The sequence below is a fragment of the Pungitius pungitius genome, chromosome 1 (genome assembly GCF_949316345.1).
Source record: "Pungitius pungitius chromosome 1, fPunPun2.1, whole genome shotgun sequence".
Taxonomy (NCBI): domain Eukaryota; kingdom Metazoa; phylum Chordata; class Actinopteri; order Perciformes; family Gasterosteidae; genus Pungitius; species Pungitius pungitius.
Window position 1 is genome coordinate 34,281,507 of NC_084900.1, and position 17,618 is coordinate 34,299,124.

Below are 17,618 nucleotides of genomic sequence, written 5' to 3' on the forward strand. Positions count from 1 at the left end.
AAAGACCCTGGTTCCCCATTCAACCCGAACACTTTAAACTTTAAAGGGTGACACATAAGTAGGTATGTTTTATTGCTGGCAATACAATTTTTTTTTTTTAAAAGAGAGTCGGATGTTGGCCACTTGGTGTCTCAATAAGCCGGCCTTCTCGAGTGTAACTTAACACACGCAGTGCAAAGCTGTTGTAGACATTCTGCTGGCATTGAAAGCACCATTCAAACCACTGCGACTTAAAACACTCGAATGGAGTTATTACCTTATTCAAAATACCTCAGGTATTAGTTTGGGAATGCCAAGCAGATAGAGGGAGAGACCACCCCCCCTTTGCACCATTTGGTGTTTAAAAAATACTTTTCTGTGTCGCTGTGTCGTCACCAGGGAGAGAAAACGGCGAGGGAACCGATGACCAAGAGGCAACTCTACATCTCACATTAGATGCCCTAAAAAAAATGTTCTATTATTATTTCTCACTGCGTGGATTTAACCCAAACGTGTCACACACACACACACACACACACACACACACACACACACACACACACACACACACACACACACACACACACACACACACACACACACACACACACACACACACACACACACACACACACACACACACACACACACTTAATTCAATGCCCATCCCAGCATGCATCTCTTTATCTAGTGGCACAGGGTTGTCATTACTTCACGTCCTTCACCTTTCTGTTGGGTTTAACATCCAACCGCAACAAACAGACAAAAAGCGCTATGTTAAAAAAAATAAAAAATAATCTGGCTCTGATTTCTGATCATCTGTGTACAGAAAAGAATGAACCGGGGGGGGGAAACATGTATTTGAAACCCGAATGAACAACTTAGTAAGGGTTCAAATGGAAGAACTCATACAAGTGTCTTTTGGTAAATAAGGAGAGTGGACACAAATAAAATGGGCCCATTCTTCCCGGTCCACCCACCGGGGGGGGGGGGGGGGGGGGGGAGCTCCTTTTGGGGTTTGAGTCAGCACACAGATTTGGGATAGTGACGCCTGAAAAAAAACGAAGGCCCTGAGCATTCACGACGACGCATGGAAAGACCGTTCGGGTGGTCAACGGGTGCGGGGGGGGGGGGGGGGGGGGGGTCGCGGAGGGCCCACTGCCCCCCGACCCCCCCGAACCCCCTCCACGCCGCAGTTGTAAAATAAACGAATCTGCCGAGGTCCAAATAAATCCCTCACTCGCAGAGTAAGCCCAGAGAGGAGGAGGAGGAGGAGGAGGAGGAGGAAGGACGGGCATCAGTGGAAGCAGGCCCGATAGCAGACGTAGGCGCCGACAGCCACGGCCGTGCACACGCACACGTTGGTCAGCAGGGGGGACCACGCTCCTGGCCCGGGGGGGCTTTCCTTTGGCGCCGGCTGCTGCTGCTCCGTCTCTGGCCGCCGAGATGTCGTCGAGGCTTCGGGGGCGGGATGTTCGGTGCCAGGATGCGGAGCGGCGCCCTCGGGGGGAGGCTGGGGTGGAGCGGCGGCCCTCTTCCGCAGCTCCGGCTCTCGTGAGGACCTGAGGGAGAGGGGAGGCAGGGTAAAGCTTCCGTGTCCTCCGCCCCGGCAGTTCGCTTTTAAAAACCTAGTTGGGACGCGGTTACTAAATTAAAATGAGTTGCAGCGCACAAATATGTTGCTCATATGTTTTCTCCCAAATATTTAACAGCAGCGTGCGGAAATGATACGCTCTTAGAGAGGTGTTATGGAAACATGGCCGGCGCAATTGATCCAAAACGACGCTTAAAGAAGGCAAATATGAAATCTTCATTCGAGTCATTAGTCAGCTTAGCAGGATCATACGTTTCCCACTCATGACATCCCCGGCCACACCACCGCTTCCACAAACGCTGTGGAAGTTAAGCGGCAGCTCGTGATGCAACGCTGACTTTCTGTTTATATTTGGATCACACGTTTCCAAGCAACAGCTTTGCACAGAGAACTAAACTCTTTACCAGTTGGGACGTTAACGTTTAAATGATGCCACCAGTAGACCTGACCAGTTCAGCTGGTTTATCAAACTACTAAATAAACATTTTCCGATATCACGTGGGTACCCCAGACTGTGGATCTCCTTCTGCTGGATGATCTCCTCATTTTCGGGAAAGAAGGATCGCTCGACTTTGCCGTTCTGAGGGTCTCTGGGAGGAGGAAGCGGAGGCGGAGGGGTGAACTCTGGAGGATCATCTTCCTCATTTGAGAGCTCTTTCAAGGACTCCTTGAAAATAAACAAAAAAACAAAGCGCCTTTATTTGCAAAAACACTTCCACAAAAACAACTTGGAACACAATACCCAATTGACCGCATTTCTTAAAAATGAAATAAACTGATTGGAGCGGAGCAGAGGGGAGGACTTGCCTGCAGAGATGCATCTCCCATGATGTACTTGGCCCCTTCAATGACAGCGAGGTAGGAGAACCGAAGTTGATCCGCCGTCTGAATCAGGCCCATGCGATAGCGCCGCATCTCCAGCAGCACGTCGCGAATGCGCACCGAAGACGGGTCCTTGCGGGTGGACATCTGCAATCGCACAGCAAAAGCCCGTCAGTGCGCGACCGTCTCCGGGGCTCTTAAGGCGCGTTTCATTCACGACCCCCCCCTACCACCTGCAGAGATCTGTACACACCAAGAGCAGGCACGTGTCCACGAGACAAAAGGTCCCGGAGCGCCCGATGCCGGCGCTGCAGTGCACCACCACCGGCCCCTGGTCGGAATTCAGGCAACCCGACTTCTGCACCTTGAACAGGAAGTTGAGGAAGGAGGCGGGAGACTCCGGCACGCCAAAGTCGGGCCAGGTGGTGTAGTGAAAGTGCAAAACGTCCCGAGTCTCGCGAGTCTGTAACGGAGGAGCAGGGAGGGAGGATTAAAAGGCTGAAACGACGTCCACGTTTGCACAGAAACGTGAGAAAAAAATAAATAAATAAACGTACCGAGAGATTTTCCAGCTCCAGCTGACGGACCGTGTAGTACGATTTGATGTCTTCCGAAATGAGGGTGAGCTTGAAATTGGCATCTTCGAAGACCGCGTCCTGCTCCTCGCTGGCTGGCCAGTATTGGGCACATTTAATCTAACGGTGAAACAAAAGGGCACAACGTCACACACACACACACACACACACACACACACACACACACACACACACACACACACACACACACACACACACACACACACACACACACACACACACACACACACACACACACACACACACAGTGATAATAATCCAGGGAGGAAAGGGGCCCCTGCTTACGGATCCTTTCTCTATGACGCGGTTCAGCATCACCACGCCGCGGGTCCTCTGCTGCCACACCATCTCCCAGAAGTTGCCACATGTATTTGGAAGGGGTCCCTGCAAAAAAAAAAAAAAAAGAAGAAGAAAAAAAAAAAAGACTTGTGTTACACGAGTGGATTTGATTCTCTGTGAAACAAACTCTATTTAATCTATTTAAAGATCTCACCTTATTAAGTTTATTCCTCCCATAAATATTATTTAAATGTCTTACTTGACACCATTCCGCACTGTTCACGTATTATATTTGAATGCTGCTTTCACTTAGTCAAGTGCACTAATAGCGTTGTAAACCATCCGCGACAGGTTTTCACACTCGGATCAAAGTGCAGCTGCAGCAGATCTGACCTTCACGAAGGAGGCGATAACCAACCAGAGACGTCAGCTCTATGAGCCGCGTCACTCCGTCCCCATTTCAGCTCACCTGAGTGAGGATGTACTTCCTCTGCGCCTCCTCCACCGTTATTAGGCTGGCGTTGATGTAGTCGTTGGTTCCCAGCTGCAGACATATTCTGCTGTGGTCAACTATGGGGGAGAGGATGAAAAGAAGGAATGTTGGATGTTTTTTAACGCGGCCGCCTTCCAAACACGGCGCCTCAGGGCTCAATGCCGAAGGTGGCTGACGTCGGGCTTTTCTTTATGTCATTCATCTCGTCAAAGCGCGGCCAATTAGGTTTAAAAAGCTTCCAGCGTGTGCGGCGCGTTTCAGGCTTGATGGAACAAATACAGTAAACATTTGCATTGGTTGTTCAGTGAGAAAAAGAGGAAACTGCAAAGTTCAGCTGTCGAATTTGGGAAGTTGTAGTTGTTATTCTGATAGAAAAGACACACTTCTAGTTAAAAGCCGTGGGATTGTGGGGCTCGTGTTTGTTCCGTTTACAAAGGGCATTGACGAATACCGTGTGTGATTCAACAGTAAAAAAAGAAAAGAAAAGAGTAGTATTTTTTTCTAAATCATGCGTAAATGATGTACAATCCACTGAGATATGTACCGATGGATCTTACAGATTATCAACTTCAACCTGTTGTATAGTGTTTTATACATGTCTGACCGCATTGTTGGTTTAAGATTATCGGGACAACTTGGTGTGATTATCGTCCTTTGTCTCTTGGTTGTTTTTGCGACTCCCTTCTATTCTCGCGCGTTGTGCCGTTTGTCCGCGTCCAGTTGTGTCGGGAACACGGGAGCAGGTTTTCTGTTGCACTAACCGGTATATAAACTGATGTGGTTAGCTGTCTCGAAGATGAAGATGATTCTTACGTTGTTGTTCTGATGTAGCCCCACCCACATGTACAATTAACAACCACCCCACGTCCACGTTTGTGAGGTTCAAAAGTCACGAACTGAAAGTCACATCCTTTGCGACGTCGCTCCGCAGTGATGCAACCCTCCGGCTATTGTGCAATACTGACATTGTGTTATTTCAAATGACTGAGGTCAAACATCAGCGAGCTGTTTGTATAACACTCGCTCCGCACAGGCGGCCACAGCCCGGCTGGTGCTTGAACGCGGCGCCGCAGATTAGGGAGAACGACTTTGACCATCGGAAGCGGCTCCGCACTCACATGGGCTGACGTCTCTGTAACGGTTGCGATTCTTGTTTTCGGGCAATTTGGCGACTTTGCAGGGCAGTTCACACGACTGCTGGCGAATCTCCTGCGGCAGAATAAAAAAAAAAGAGAGAGAGAGAGAGAGAGTAGAGTAAGATTAACACAAGCCAAACGTTGTGTAGTTTGTGTCTCCGTGGTCGTTAAATGCTTTCAAGCTTTCAATACGGCAATAGCGCTTAAGGGGTGTTGTTCCTTCCTTTATTGAAAACAATTCTATGAATTCGGAAAACAAAACAAGAAAGAAAAAAAAAAGAAGAAGAAGAAGAAAAAAAAACTCCTGAAAAGTGTCGTGCTGGTGTGTGGGTGGCGGTGCAGGCCGGGCTGTTGAACCTGTGAGTGCACCCACTCGGCTGAAGAAACTGAAAATATAATAACAACACCGGATCCACACTTGAAGAAGATTTTGAAGAAGAAACTGTGGCGTGACCGTAAATAAAGATTCCAAGGTACAGATGAAGTACTTTTACTTTGGTTTGTGTAGAAGTTAAGAAAAGTACTTGTCCTAAATAGCATGCGTATACTCCCCTAGGCTATTTAAAGCAAATATGATATTGTATACACCGGTTAACAATGCATAATTTGAGCCAACTAATGTATCGTGGCATTACTGTAGGTGTAAGTATGTATTACAGGGGAAGTTAGTGCCACATGTACCGGTCTGCAACAGTTGGTGATGCTTCCACCACCATCAATAACCGTAATCCACAGGTCGCCCTGAAGTGAGTCATTCTCCACGAAGGAGGACTTTATTAACACGCCAGGACATTATGATGCCACTACTCGCAACTTCACTTTCAACACAACACGTTTTCACTTTGGAGTTACTGTTCTTACTCGAGTAAAAGATCGGAGTACTTCCCCCAACTCGGACTCCTCGATGTACAATGTGTATTACAGTGACAACAAGGTAACAGTTTTGGGGGGGGGGGGTTTATGGGGGGGCGCTCAGGCATACACATCAATCATCGGATTGATCCGAACAGGCAGAACCCGGACTGAACTTCTAGCCTCACAAACAAAACGGTAACAGCTGCACGCTCGTGTGCATATTGGACACCGTTCGCCCCGAAAGCGGCCCGTGTCCGCCGGGGCTGTGCCGGGGAGGTCCTACCTGGTAGACGGCGTTCCAACTCCCGTTTTCATCGATTTCCCGAAACTCGGCTTCCATTGCTGACAGTCCAGCTGCCACTCCTTCTTCTTCTTTTCCTTCGGCTTCTGTTACTTCCTCAAACATGTACAACCGCAGCCCCCCGGGGATCAAACAATCTGTCCTCTAAACGCTGTCCCGCAGTAGCTGCCGATTGTTCCGTGGATGTCCTGTGATTCTCGGTACGCCTGCATGGATTACCGTGTTCCCTCTGTCGGCCTGCTGCGAGCGGAAACACGCCGCTGGCTCCTCCCACTGCGCGTCACCGCCGGCCTGCGGTGGCTGAAAAAAAAAAGAAGAAAAAAAAAAGCACTCTGTGTCTGTTAGCGCGTGGGTGTTTGATATTTTGTAACCCGCACCGGTTTTCCGCGTGTGGATTGGGTTTTTTATTTTGTTGACAACTTTACTTGTCAGAAACCGTCTCCTGAGCGTTTCTGGCAGACCGGCGGTGACGAGCGGAAGTCGTATTGTGTACCGAACGTGACGCGTCCTCTTCCCGGTGCGCGCGCGCACACACAGACACACACACACACACACACACACACACACACACACACACACGTAATGGTCTGTTTACGTCCAATCTGTGGAGTCTCTGTTGCTGTGACCCACTGCAGCTTAGTCAACGAAATGTTCTAGCTTGTTAAAACTCGCGCCACGGACGATATGACATTATCTTCTGGGGCGTTTCGGACATAAATGTCTTCAAGCAGGCGGCGTACAGCGTGACCTATCAGAGGTCATCATGGATTAGCTGTTAGTTCAGAGGCTTTTCTCCACAGACAGTGGGGACTGACAGCAGGAACTGGGACAAGGGACTTTGGTGCTACTTACGTTAGCTAGCAACGCTACTTAGCTACAAGCTGCGACAGGTACTGTGCGCCTTCCCGACAAGTTGCTCTCTCTCTGTGTGTGTGTGTGTGTGTGTGTGTGTGTGTGTGTGTGTGTGTGTGCACGCGTGCGCCGCTTCATGTGTGGTCCTCCTCCGGCCGTCGGCATCACTTTGTCCGGCCGCGTGTCCCCGGTTGTTGTGTAGCGTTGGCGTTAGCCTCCGGCTGGCTGCTGCTTGCTAACGTGTAGCTCTAGTTGTTGCCTCCCAGTGGTGGGAGAAGTATTCAGATGGTTTTACGGTAAGTTGCATTAGCACCACCACCATCTCTTGCATTCAGGAATGTTAAGAAAGTGACACTCGGTTATTCGAATCAGAAATGGTCATGTTTGTATGGTATCTAGATTGAAAGTCGAGTTACTACTGAAATTCAATTCTGATTTGCCAGAAGATCTTAAGGAGCTGACTACAACTATCTAAAAATGACATAAATAGCTATGAAGTGTAATGTTATCCTTTAAGAATCCTTTATGAATTGGAAAACTTAAATTTAGGCACTAATACCTCTTTGCGTCTTTGTTTCCCGGCTTTTCTAACTTGCCACATCTAAGGATGTCCATTGTTTCCATCAGCATTGCTTGCAAGCTTGAATCCGCCACACATTGGACACCCATTTACTGCTGTGACGTGTATATACTCACACCCTGACCGAAGCATGGCCGAGACGGCTAGTGCCTGCGTGTTGTGTTGTGACGCTCATTCTCTTTTGGATGCTCTCTTTTTAGACTCCTGGAGTAGTTTGAGATCCTTGAGAGATTCTCCAGGGCAGCATGGCGCCCAAAGACATCATGACCAACTCCCATGCCAAATCCATCCTCAATGCCATGAACTCACTTCGCAAGAGCAACACACTCTGTGATATCACTCTGAGGGTGGAGAACACCGATTTCCCTGCTCACCGGATTGTTCTGGCCGCCTGCAGTGACTACTTCTGTGCCATGTTCACCAGTGAGGTAGGAGTAAAACCGATTGAATGCTTAGAAATATGTCGACTAATCGTCATTATTTACCCCTACATAATGACTGATAGAAATAGAAGCGGGCATGAAAGAAAAGCGGACATTATCTGAATAAGATCTGCCTATTAATGACTTGTTGTTTGGCTTTGTCTAAGTCGAGTATTTACAGCATCCTCTGTTCCTAGAACACTGATTCAGAAATCCTTCACACAGGACAGATATGCAACAGATGACCGAATAGACAATCAGGATGAAAAAATATAGTCACGGAAATGTTTGTTTTTACTATACCAAAGAAGTTAACGAGACAATTATCGATAACGTCCAATGCAGATGACTTCTCCCTAAATGAGATGTGTTTTTGACTCCGCAGCTGGCAGAGAAGGGGAAATCTTTCGTGGACATTCAGGGGCTCACTGCAGCGACTATGGAGATCTTGTTGGACTTCGTGTACACGGAGACGGTGCTCGTCACAGTGGAGAACGTACAAGAACTGCTCCCTGCAGCGTGCCTGCTGCAGCTCAAAGGTAGGTGAAGAAGTGAGGCCATGCCTTTATTTGAGAAGTGTGTGTGTGTGTGTGTGTGCTTAAGTCAGCTGATGTTGTTGTGAGTCTAGGTAAAGGGTATCTGCGTTTCAATCAGTAATGGCAAATAAAAGGTCTCGCAAGGTGTTAAAAAGTTCCGAATAAAACATTTTCAAAAGGTCATAAATATGTCATCTGGCCTGCTGTATAGTAATGTGAGTTATAAAATGTTTGCGAGCTGTTGGGAGACGCTATAATTAAATCGTCATTGCTGCGACAGTAAAATGTGTTTGTGGGATGTTGTTTAATCCTTTTTAGTGGAGTTTCGCAATCCAACCTGTAGTAAACCAGGGATTTCATTATAAAAAAAATAAAATCCCTCCCTGTCATTTGGTTGAGCCTTGCATTCATTTCAGAAGTATGAAAAAAGGGACATGAATCACTCTCACACTTTGGTCGGTATAATCACCAAACAGAAAAGTAGTAATTATCATAATATATTTCATTCAAAAAGCTCTTAAAATTGTCCAACATGTATCTAAATGAGCGTTTTATTTGAACTAATGTTTCCAATAAAACTGCTTCGGTATTTCCAAATTAGGACCTGTTGAATGAAATTCGAGTCAATGAAGATCTGGCTGAATTTGAACCACACATAAATTGTTGATATAAAATGCGTCTTTCTTTTCTTCAGGGGTGAAAAGAGCTTGTTGTGACTTCTTGGAGGGTCAGCTGGATCCATCCAACTGCCTCGGCATCCGCGACTTTGCCGAAACTCACAACTGCCTCGACCTGATGCAGGCGGCCGAGCTCTTCTCCCAGAAGCATTTCTCTGAGGTGGTGCAGCATGAGGAGTTCATGCTGCTCAGCCAGGCAGAAGTTGAAAAGCTCATCAAATGTGATGAAATCCAGGTATGCACGCTAGGCGCCGTGAGGTTTGAGTCCGTGCTGTTGTCTCCGAGGATCTGCTGTTGATGAGTGACAATAAGGACAAATGCATCAGCTACGATGTCAGAATCAGTGTTTTATGTGCCTGACAGGCGGGCTAACTGACTTTCACAGCTTTCGCATTGCCTTTCAAGCAACTGAGTGCGTAAAGAGAAAAGCAAGCACCAACCTGCTGTATTCTGATCCCCCCCCCCCTCCCCCCCCACCTTAATTCCATTCGGTTTGCAGATTGAGCTGACAAAGAAATCGCAGTGAAGAAAACCGTATGTTTTCCCTTCTGCTCAGGAAATTCCTGTTTCCAACCACACACCTTGTTTTGTAAAAACATGGTTATTATAATCAAATGATTTATAGACCATCGCATCTCGCTCTAATGGCTCCTCCTGTCACCTTTTGTTGTGTTAAGAATAATACATGACCATACACGTGAGCCACTGTCACGCATAATGTGCCCCCAGTAGAAACTCTGTGTTGTCTTCCTTGTGTGAGGAATTCCCGCCGTGTTTCAGCACTGTTCCACGTTGGGTCGTCACGTAAATAGCTGCACATGCTTCGATGATGTTAATTAAGTGAGTGGATTCACGCGCCCAAACGTGGCTGTGCCTCCCCTTGCAGGTGGACTCGGAGGAGCCCGTGTTTGAGGCCGTGTTGAACTGGGTCAAACACAACCGAAAAGAGCGGGAGCCGTACCTGCCGGACATGCTGGAGTTTGTCCGGATGCCGCTCCTGACCCCCCGCTACATTACGGATGTCATTGATGCCGAGGTGAGCCGGGCTGTTGATCTGTGCGATCATACGGCGAGCGCGCATCATCTGCAGAGACGCCCGTCACAGTTGCCACCATAATTATGCGAGTTCTGACTTGTTGTAGCCCCTCATTCGGTGTAGCCTGCCATGTCGAGACCTCGTTGACGAAGCCAAGAAGTTCCACCTGAGACCGGAGCTGAGGAGTGAGATGCAGGGCCCGCGCACACAAACCCGATTAGGTGGGAATCACTTCTCTAGTAGCACGTAGCCTCGCGCGTAGCTGCCGTGACTCCAAGCGGTGGTTTCGTGTCAATATATATATATTCTTTCAGGTGCCAAAGAAGTCCTGTTGGTAATAGGCGGGTTTGGCAGCCAGCAATCGCCGATAGACATAGTCGAGAAATATGATCCGAAAACGCAGGAATGGAGCTCCCTCCCCGTGAGTATTGGAGCCCCTCAAACACGGCCCCCGCGTGGGGGGGTTTCTACCCGAGTGGGTTCGGCTAACGCAGGCGGCCTCTCCAACAGAACATTGCACGGAAGCGGCGCTACGTCGCCACGGTGTCGCTCCACGACCGGGTCTACGTGATCGGAGGCTACGACGGCCGGTCGCGGCTCAGCTCGGTGGAGTGCCTGGACTACACGGCGGACGAGGACGGCGTTTGGTACACCGTCGCCACCATGAACGTGCGCCGGGGCCTCGCCGGGGCCACCACGCTCGGAGGTGAGCGGGTTCCTTCCCCCCCCCGGACGACTCGCGATTTGTTGTCTCTCAGGAGGTGCTTCACGCGTCTCCTTCTGCTCTTTGCAGACATGATCTATGTTGCCGGGGGCTTCGATGGCAGCCGGCGTCACACCAGCATGGAGCGCTACGACCCAAACATTGACCAGTGGAGCATGCTGGGAGATATGCAGACGGCAAGGGAAGGAGCGGGTCTAGTGGTGGCGAGTGGACTTATATACTGTCTAGGTATGGACAGATAATCTGTAATACCTTTGAAACATACTAGAGCTCTCGTTTATGATTGTTTTTGTCATCAATCAATGAACTAATCAATGAATTTTCATAACTAACCTATCATTAGTTCTCTTTCTTTGATCTCTCTCTCATGGGCTTTTAAGATACCTTGGATTCCTCACAAGGCCATTTTCCACTAACTTCTTCCACAGCTAACCCGATTTTGGCATTTTGGCTTAAGAAGTCAATCTGTCAATAGATTTCCTGCTTTTCCCCGTGTCTCCCCATAGGTGGATATGATGGGCTGAATATCCTGAACTCAGTGGAGCGGTATGACCCGCACACGGGCCACTGGACCAGTGTTACGCCTATGGCCACCAAGCGCTCAGGTAGGTAAGAAAACAGATTGCCGTCAAATATTCCCGTCCGACTGCGCGCGTCCCCCCCCCCCCCCCCTCCGTCTGAGAGCTTCCGACTGCTTTCAGGCGCCGGCGTGGCTCTGCTCAACGACCACATCTACGTCGTGGGAGGCTTTGATGGCGTTTCGCACCTGGACTCCGTCGAGGTCTACAACATCAGAACCGACTACTGGACCACCGTAGCCAGCATGACGACGCCTCGGTGTTACGTGGGAGCGACCGTCCTCAGGGGACGCCTCTACGCCATCGCCGGGTAACGAGCAGTGCGCCTCCTTCTGCCACAGCGGGTTTGAAGGATCGGTTTGGACTTGTTCAAGCCGTTCTAAGTGTAACACTCGCGTGTTACCAGCCACAAGGAGAGGTTAGCATTGTAGCAGCGTGACTGCGTGAAAAAATGTATCCGGACATGAAGACTTCTCAATAAGCCAAATCCAGAGCCGGTTATTTTCTGCTTTTTTGGCCCCAAAAAAAAAAGGGCTGAACTCGCAACATCATCAGGTTCCAAAAAGTCACTGGGTTGGCCGATCAAATGCGCGCCAGAGAACATTCCTGGTGGATTACTTTGTAACGTAAATGCCTTCGCTCCATTGCATTGTATTTATTTAGCAAACGCTTTTATCAAAAGTAACTATTTGGGTACAGCTCCAGCCAATCCGCAGCTCTACTTCAAGGAGATAAGAGATGAAGAAAGACGCTTTCTTTTTGTAGCTTTTGGTCCCAGGTGCAAGCAGAGTAGCAGAGTTTTCAGTTTCCTCTTTGCCTGATGTCATTGTGAGGATTCCTGGCTTCTGATGAGCCTCATGAGTCCGGTCGATCGGTCACTCGAGCCGCACTACGTGGTTCTGAATTCTGATCCATAGCTTGGATCTCATTTTTATTGGTTCACTGTCGTACAGAAGTGAACATGGAACCGGGTTTACGGTTAAATTTAAATGTTAAATTTGAAGTGGAGCAAAGGAAAAGGTGAAAGAGAGCAAAGTTTGACTTTGACCATTTGAATTGTGACAAATTCCGAACTAGAGTGACGCAACAGTTGCCAAAATTCACACATACCTGTTCAGACTGAGGCTCGCTTTGAGTAAAAACTATAAAAGGATTTATTTTATTTTTTTTCTGAGCGTCAGACCCACTTTTGAACATATTTTTCCACCGAACAAGCAGTTTAGGGTCTGAGGCACGTGGTTCTCGACGGAGCCGTTAAGGCTCCCGGCTCACCTCTGTGTGCCTCTCGTCTCTCCGTCTCCAGATACGACGGGAACTCCCTCCTCAGCAGCATCGAATGTTACGACCCGGTCATCGACTCCTGGGAGGTCGTCACGTCGATGGCGACGCAGCGGTGCGACGCCGGCGTCTGTGTTCTGCGAGAAAAGTGATCTTCTGCCGACTGGGCAGCCGGACTTTGCCCGAAACGCCACTTTAACGGAGCCAGACGAGGGGGAAACGTTCGTTGGCCAGTATGCAAACAGGGACTCCGTTTGGGCTGCAGGGGGACCCTCTGGCAGGGGGGGGGGCTGTGCGGCGCAGGCCGGCGGTGGAGTTCACCGCCGGCGCCGCATGCATGGCTCTCCGGTGGAACTTCGTCGTTGTCGCTTCCTGTGAGATTATTTTTTTCAGTTTGTCTTCAAAGTGCAATATATTTCTACTCATCACATGGAAAAAAACCGAAAAAGATGGAGTTGACTTGGACTCCGGTTGCTGCTATATGCCTTATGACTTTGGCCTACATCAAACAGTGAACATCCGTGTTGCCTCCCATTGGACTTTGACGACAGTGCGTCGGCTCATTATCGAGTGCACTCATTTGGCTTTTGCGAGGTCATCAATGGGTCAGTAATTTCAACCATTTTTTGTAATTTCTTCCGTAAACAGTGCTTTTAGATTCATATTGCTTTCATACAGAAGGTTTCATACTCTCAAAATATATATTTAGAGATCAATATTGTTTTAGAAAATAACTAAATTGTACCAGTTAACTGATTCTTTTTGTCCCTAAAGAATAACAGAGTAATAAGTTTGAGGTGCATGTGATTTTTTTTTTTCTTTCTCTGCTTTATAAACCTGGAAATGTACATGTAGGACATACAAAGTCCACAAAACATTGTTGCCTGGGAAGTGAATAAACACACTGAGAACTGAGGCGTTTCATCCTCTCAGTATGGAATCACCTCATAAGTGACATTCCCATCACATCCCTGTGCAGCTTTCCATTTTAAGGAACGGTATGAAGTGTCTAAATGCCTCTTAATTACAAGTTAGCATCTGACTGACACCATGAGGTTAAACATGTGGCTCCAATATTGAAAGAAATGCTTTGAAATGTGGTAAAAGCATTTATGTTTCCTTCAGAATAAAGTCAAATTACTTTTGTGATCCTCTGACGTTTCATCCAGCAGCAACAGGATCGCCAAGAATACCACCATAAACAAGAGTTCACTCATCAGTTTACATGTTGACCAAATAATGGATGAACAAATACAACCATCTTCTGTACCTCGGGTAAATAAACAGAACAGGATATTATTCAACTATCTATATACATGTTTTCATGATGATGGAAAATAACAAACTACATCTGCGCAAGTCAATTCAAATTCAATCGATCATTGCTCTGTAGAATGAACTGAACCGCTGTAGGGGGCTTTATAGACTCCCACTTAACATAAAAATGTATCTGTCATAAAAATGCAGCACATGAATGACACGTTTACACATTCAGGAATCAGGAACATTTATTGCCAAAGTATTTTAGTAGTTTGACATACAAGGAATTTGACATGGCGGTTGGTGCATAACATTGGACAGTAAGACGAGACAAATAACAGTGAAAGAAAAAGACATGTTCAATTTACAAATCATTGATTTCATTGATTTTGACAATTATATTTTCGGAACTTTGAATCTAACACATTAATAAATCACTGAAACTAAACGTACACATAAAGCGAATGAATGCTAAATAATAAATCCACGTTTTTAAATGAGTAAACTAATCAAATATATTTTTAACCACCTGTATATCAGATTATTTTAAGGATCTTTCAAGGATCAGCAAAAACAATCACAGAATGAAAACCTCGCACACTTCATCTGTTTACTCATTTAATTCTTCTCTCCGAATGTCCCACCTTGTTCCAGTTACAGGACGTCCCAAAAAGAGTGACTCAAACCACATTTCGAGGAGGAGCAGCTTCCTCACACAGACACACCAGGTGAGTGTGTGTGCAGCTCTAAAGAGCCGCTGTGCTGGTCCTGGATCAGTGCAGAGGAAGGTCTCACTGTGTTTGGAGACGAACTCAGTGTCCTGCAGCAAACATGGTAAGATAATTGCAGTTTACTAGTAATGTCAAATGAAGGGTTTAGTCATTTTTTTTGGAACTGTTGCATTATCAGTGAATGCAGCGTTTACTTTTTCTGAAATCCAGTTTTAGCTGCTTAATCTGCAGGGGAAATCATACCAGTTACACACATACATAAGTTTGAAGGCTCAAATGTTATTTGTTCATCTGCTTGAACTTTTATGAATTCTAGTCACTGATCGGGAGCCAAAAGCTTCTTCATCTTCATCCTCAGACCAAAAAGAGCCTCTTTTTATGTGAAGTTGCTTGATGTTTTTTTTGTTTGTTTTCTTAAAGTTCCTATTCCCAACTAATGTCTTTCAAATATCACTAAACAGAAAAAAATAATAATATAAAGTCCTCTCAGGGAAAACCAAACTTCCAACATGTCTAAAGACGGGCTGGAAAGCCTTACAGCTGTTGAGTGTTCCCCTTCTGTTTGTTACTTAGTTTACTCTTAACAAATGTAAAATACACATTCATACATATACAGTATTTACATATACAATTATTAATACATTGACTCATTAGACTGTTTTGCGTTTTTGTAAACTGAGCTGATGTGTACGAAGTGGGAAAAGGCCATAATTATGCAAATTCCATGAACTTGTGATTTGTGATAGGTACATTAATAAAATATTTGTATTGGTTTGTGATTCCTGACTCCATCATCTGAATGTCATCCATCGAATTTCAGCCACTTCATTGTCTTGATTTTTTATTAGATTTTTACAAAGCTTTGGGTCAACATCTTAGCTCCATTTCTGTTTCCTCTCAAAAATGGTGCCATTTATGGAAAAGCCTTCACAACTATTGGATTGAACGCATGAAATGTATTCACGATGCCCGGAGAATCCATCCTTTCTATCTATCCTGTAACCTTCCCTCTAGCGCCGTCATCAGGTTAAAATGTAGACGCACTTAATATCTTAATGACATGCCGTTTGAAATGACTTTCACCTGCACACATGCGCTTTTCTTTGTAAGTGTATTTAAAAATATGAAGAAAATATTTTCCTTGTTCAAATTTCTCCAGGGTTATGTTTGCAATAGATGGCGGTGCTTGTTGACGACCTAACGTCCAGCTGTTCCCCTCTGTCCACAGAGAGGGCATCTGTGTCCACGTGGGCCGGCCAGGGGGTCCATCATGAACATCAAGAGGCCCGGCCTCCCTTTGTTTTGACGGTGGCCCTCGACGACGACCTGATGGAGTTGATGGACCTGGTCCACTTTCCCCGCATCCATTTCCCTCTGGTCCCCTTACTCGCCCATCATCTCTGCTGAGAAGGCTAACCACGAGCAGCTGACGGTGACCGAGATCACCAGTGGCCGCTTCGAGCCGTCCAATCAGATGGTCGAGTGTGACCCTTCGTCACGGCAAGTACGCGGCGTGCCGCCTGCTGTACCGAGATGATGTCGTCCCTAAGGATGTAAACGCTGCCATCACTAAAACCAGACTTTCCATGCAGTTTGTCGCTTGGTGCCCGACTGGCTTTAAGGTGTGTAACCTTACGAAGGTAAGAGGTGTTTCTTTCTAATCATTCTCTTTTAATCAACAGGTGGGCATCAACTACCAGCCTCCCACTGTGGTTCCTGGTGGAGATCTGGCCAAGGTCCAGAGGGCCGTGTGCATGCTGAGCAACACCACTGCTATTGCAGAGGCCTGGGCTCGGCTTGACCACAAGTTTGACCTGATGTACGCCAAGCGGGCCTTTGTTCACTGGTACGTGGGAGAGGGAATGGAGGAGGGAGAGTTCTCTGAGGCCAGAGAGGACATGGCAGCCCTGGAGAAGGATTACGAGGAACTGGGCAGATTGAGCCCCGAATCTGAAAATGACGACGAAGGCCAACCATACTGAGCTTTGTGAGGCTGTGAAGACTCCAGGTTATTGTAATTATAATTATAATTCTTACTCTAATAAATACATTTTAGTTCAGTTCATTTTAGTGAGATTAAGGAACGCTAGTAACACAAATGTCTACAAATGTTGAGGATAACACAAAATAGGTCCTAGACTGATTGACAACATTGATGAAGGACACCAAAGCAAACAAGTAATTTGATGTAATCCATTTCATGCTTGTTTATATATAGTTCTGCTCCACCAAATGTCAAAGGAAAATATTACACTTTTTACTTCCGTACATGGATAAAAGATACTAGATACTTTTCAGATTAAAATTTTACATGTAAAATACATAATGCCAAGTAGTATGTAAAACATGAAAATGAGCTCCACAAATTAAAGCACTCCTTACTTCATGAATAATCCCCAAATCCAACATAACACTGACAGATGCCTTTCTACATAATAAGTACTTTTAGTGTAATACTTGTGTTGCTAAAATGGAATTTATTTCATTCAAATTTGGAAAAGAATTATTCTAATTTAGGTTGTAGCATTTTTAGAGTGTGATATTGCTCCTCTTGCTTAGGCAGAGTGTTTGATACAAATTAACGCAGACAATGAGCTTTTGGTTCCAAGTCTCCTATAAACGGTTTCATGAGGCTGAACGATATCAAATCGTTTTGGTTTTTTATTGCATGAAATCAGCTGACAAAGTGCGTGTGAACGTGCAGCAGCGGCCGTTATAGAACTAGAGAAGCATCCAATCACGCTGCACGGACGCCCTATTTAAGCAACGAGTCCCGGCGCCCGTGAAGGTGTCACCTGAACATATTCATCCGCGTGTAAATGTAAACAGTAGACGTTCTACAAAAAAAGAGAAATGTTTTTCACATATTATAATTTAATATTTCTCAAC

General features: G+C 46.5%; 3 protein-coding genes across 6 annotated transcripts; 2 read left to right on the top strand and 1 right to left on the bottom strand.

Moving 5' to 3' along the window:
• Positions 1-970: 970 nt before the first annotated feature.
• On the bottom strand, positions 971-6,319 carry ptpn1 (protein tyrosine phosphatase non-receptor type 1). The gene is made up of 9 exons (XM_037478101.2): positions 6,038-6,319; positions 4,882-4,972; positions 3,740-3,840; positions 3,277-3,375; positions 2,953-3,090; positions 2,649-2,858; positions 2,381-2,542; positions 2,080-2,240; positions 971-1,541 (listed from the first exon to the last, which is right to left on the bottom strand). The coding sequence occupies exons 1-9, from the start codon at positions 6,158-6,160 to the stop codon at positions 1,277-1,279; spliced, it is 1,350 nt and encodes a 449-aa protein (XP_037333998.2). The 5' UTR covers positions 6,161-6,319; the 3' UTR covers positions 971-1,276.
• Positions 5,178-13,887, top strand: LOC119221907 (kelch-like protein 12). 4 transcript variants are annotated; one of them, XM_037478099.2, is made up of 12 exons: positions 5,178-5,372; positions 7,688-7,915; positions 8,295-8,448; positions 9,140-9,357; positions 10,009-10,158; positions 10,265-10,379; positions 10,473-10,579; positions 10,669-10,864; positions 10,952-11,110; positions 11,389-11,487; positions 11,584-11,770; positions 12,764-13,887. In XM_037478099.2, the coding sequence occupies exons 2-12, from the start codon at positions 7,733-7,735 to the stop codon at positions 12,888-12,890; spliced, it is 1,695 nt and encodes a 564-aa protein (XP_037333996.1). In that variant the 5' UTR covers positions 5,178-5,372; positions 7,688-7,732; the 3' UTR covers positions 12,891-13,887. The 4 variants fall into 4 exon arrangements, with proteins under 4 accessions (XP_037333996.1, XP_037333997.1, XP_037333994.1 ...); XM_037478097.2 differs by lacking the exon at positions 5,178-5,372 and adding an exon at positions 6,633-6,945; XM_037478098.2 differs by lacking the exon at positions 5,178-5,372 and adding an exon at positions 6,995-7,203.
• A 2,018-nt stretch (positions 13,888-15,905) lies between these two features.
• Positions 15,906-16,726, top strand: tuba5 (tubulin alpha 5). The gene is given in 6 exon segments (XM_062564648.1): positions 15,906-15,931; positions 16,012-16,039; positions 16,041-16,106; positions 16,108-16,221; positions 16,223-16,351; positions 16,412-16,726. Coding segments are annotated over 6 exon segments (663 nt in total). The 3' UTR covers positions 16,712-16,726.
• The last annotated feature ends 892 nt before the right edge of the window (positions 16,727-17,618 follow it).

What these genes read in the sequence shown, in the direction of transcription:
- ptpn1 (XM_037478101.2), bottom strand. Translation starts at nt 6,160, where the DNA reads ATGTTTGAGGAAGTAACAGAAGCCGAAGGAAAAGAAGAAGAAGGAGTG. An exon ending in TGGACACGTGCCTGCTCTTG is followed by an intron (nt 2,543 to 2,648) that starts GTGTGTACAGAT and finishes GTGCGATTGCAG; the next exon opens with ATGTCCACCCGCAAGGACCC. An exon ending in TGGGAGATGCATCTCTGCAG is followed by an intron (nt 2,241 to 2,380) that starts GCAAGTCCTCCC and finishes TTTATTTTCAAG; the next exon opens with GAGTCCTTGAAAGAGCTCTC.
- LOC119221907 (XM_037478099.2), top strand. Translation starts at nt 7,733, where the DNA reads ATGGCGCCCAAAGACATCATGACCAACTCCCATGCCAAATCCATCCTC. An exon ending in CGGATGTCATTGATGCCGAG is followed by an intron (nt 10,159 to 10,264) that starts GTGAGCCGGGCT and finishes GACTTGTTGTAG; the next exon opens with CCCCTCATTCGGTGTAGCCT. An exon ending in TATGGCCACCAAGCGCTCAG is followed by an intron (nt 11,488 to 11,583) that starts GTAGGTAAGAAA and finishes GACTGCTTTCAG; the next exon opens with GCGCCGGCGTGGCTCTGCTC.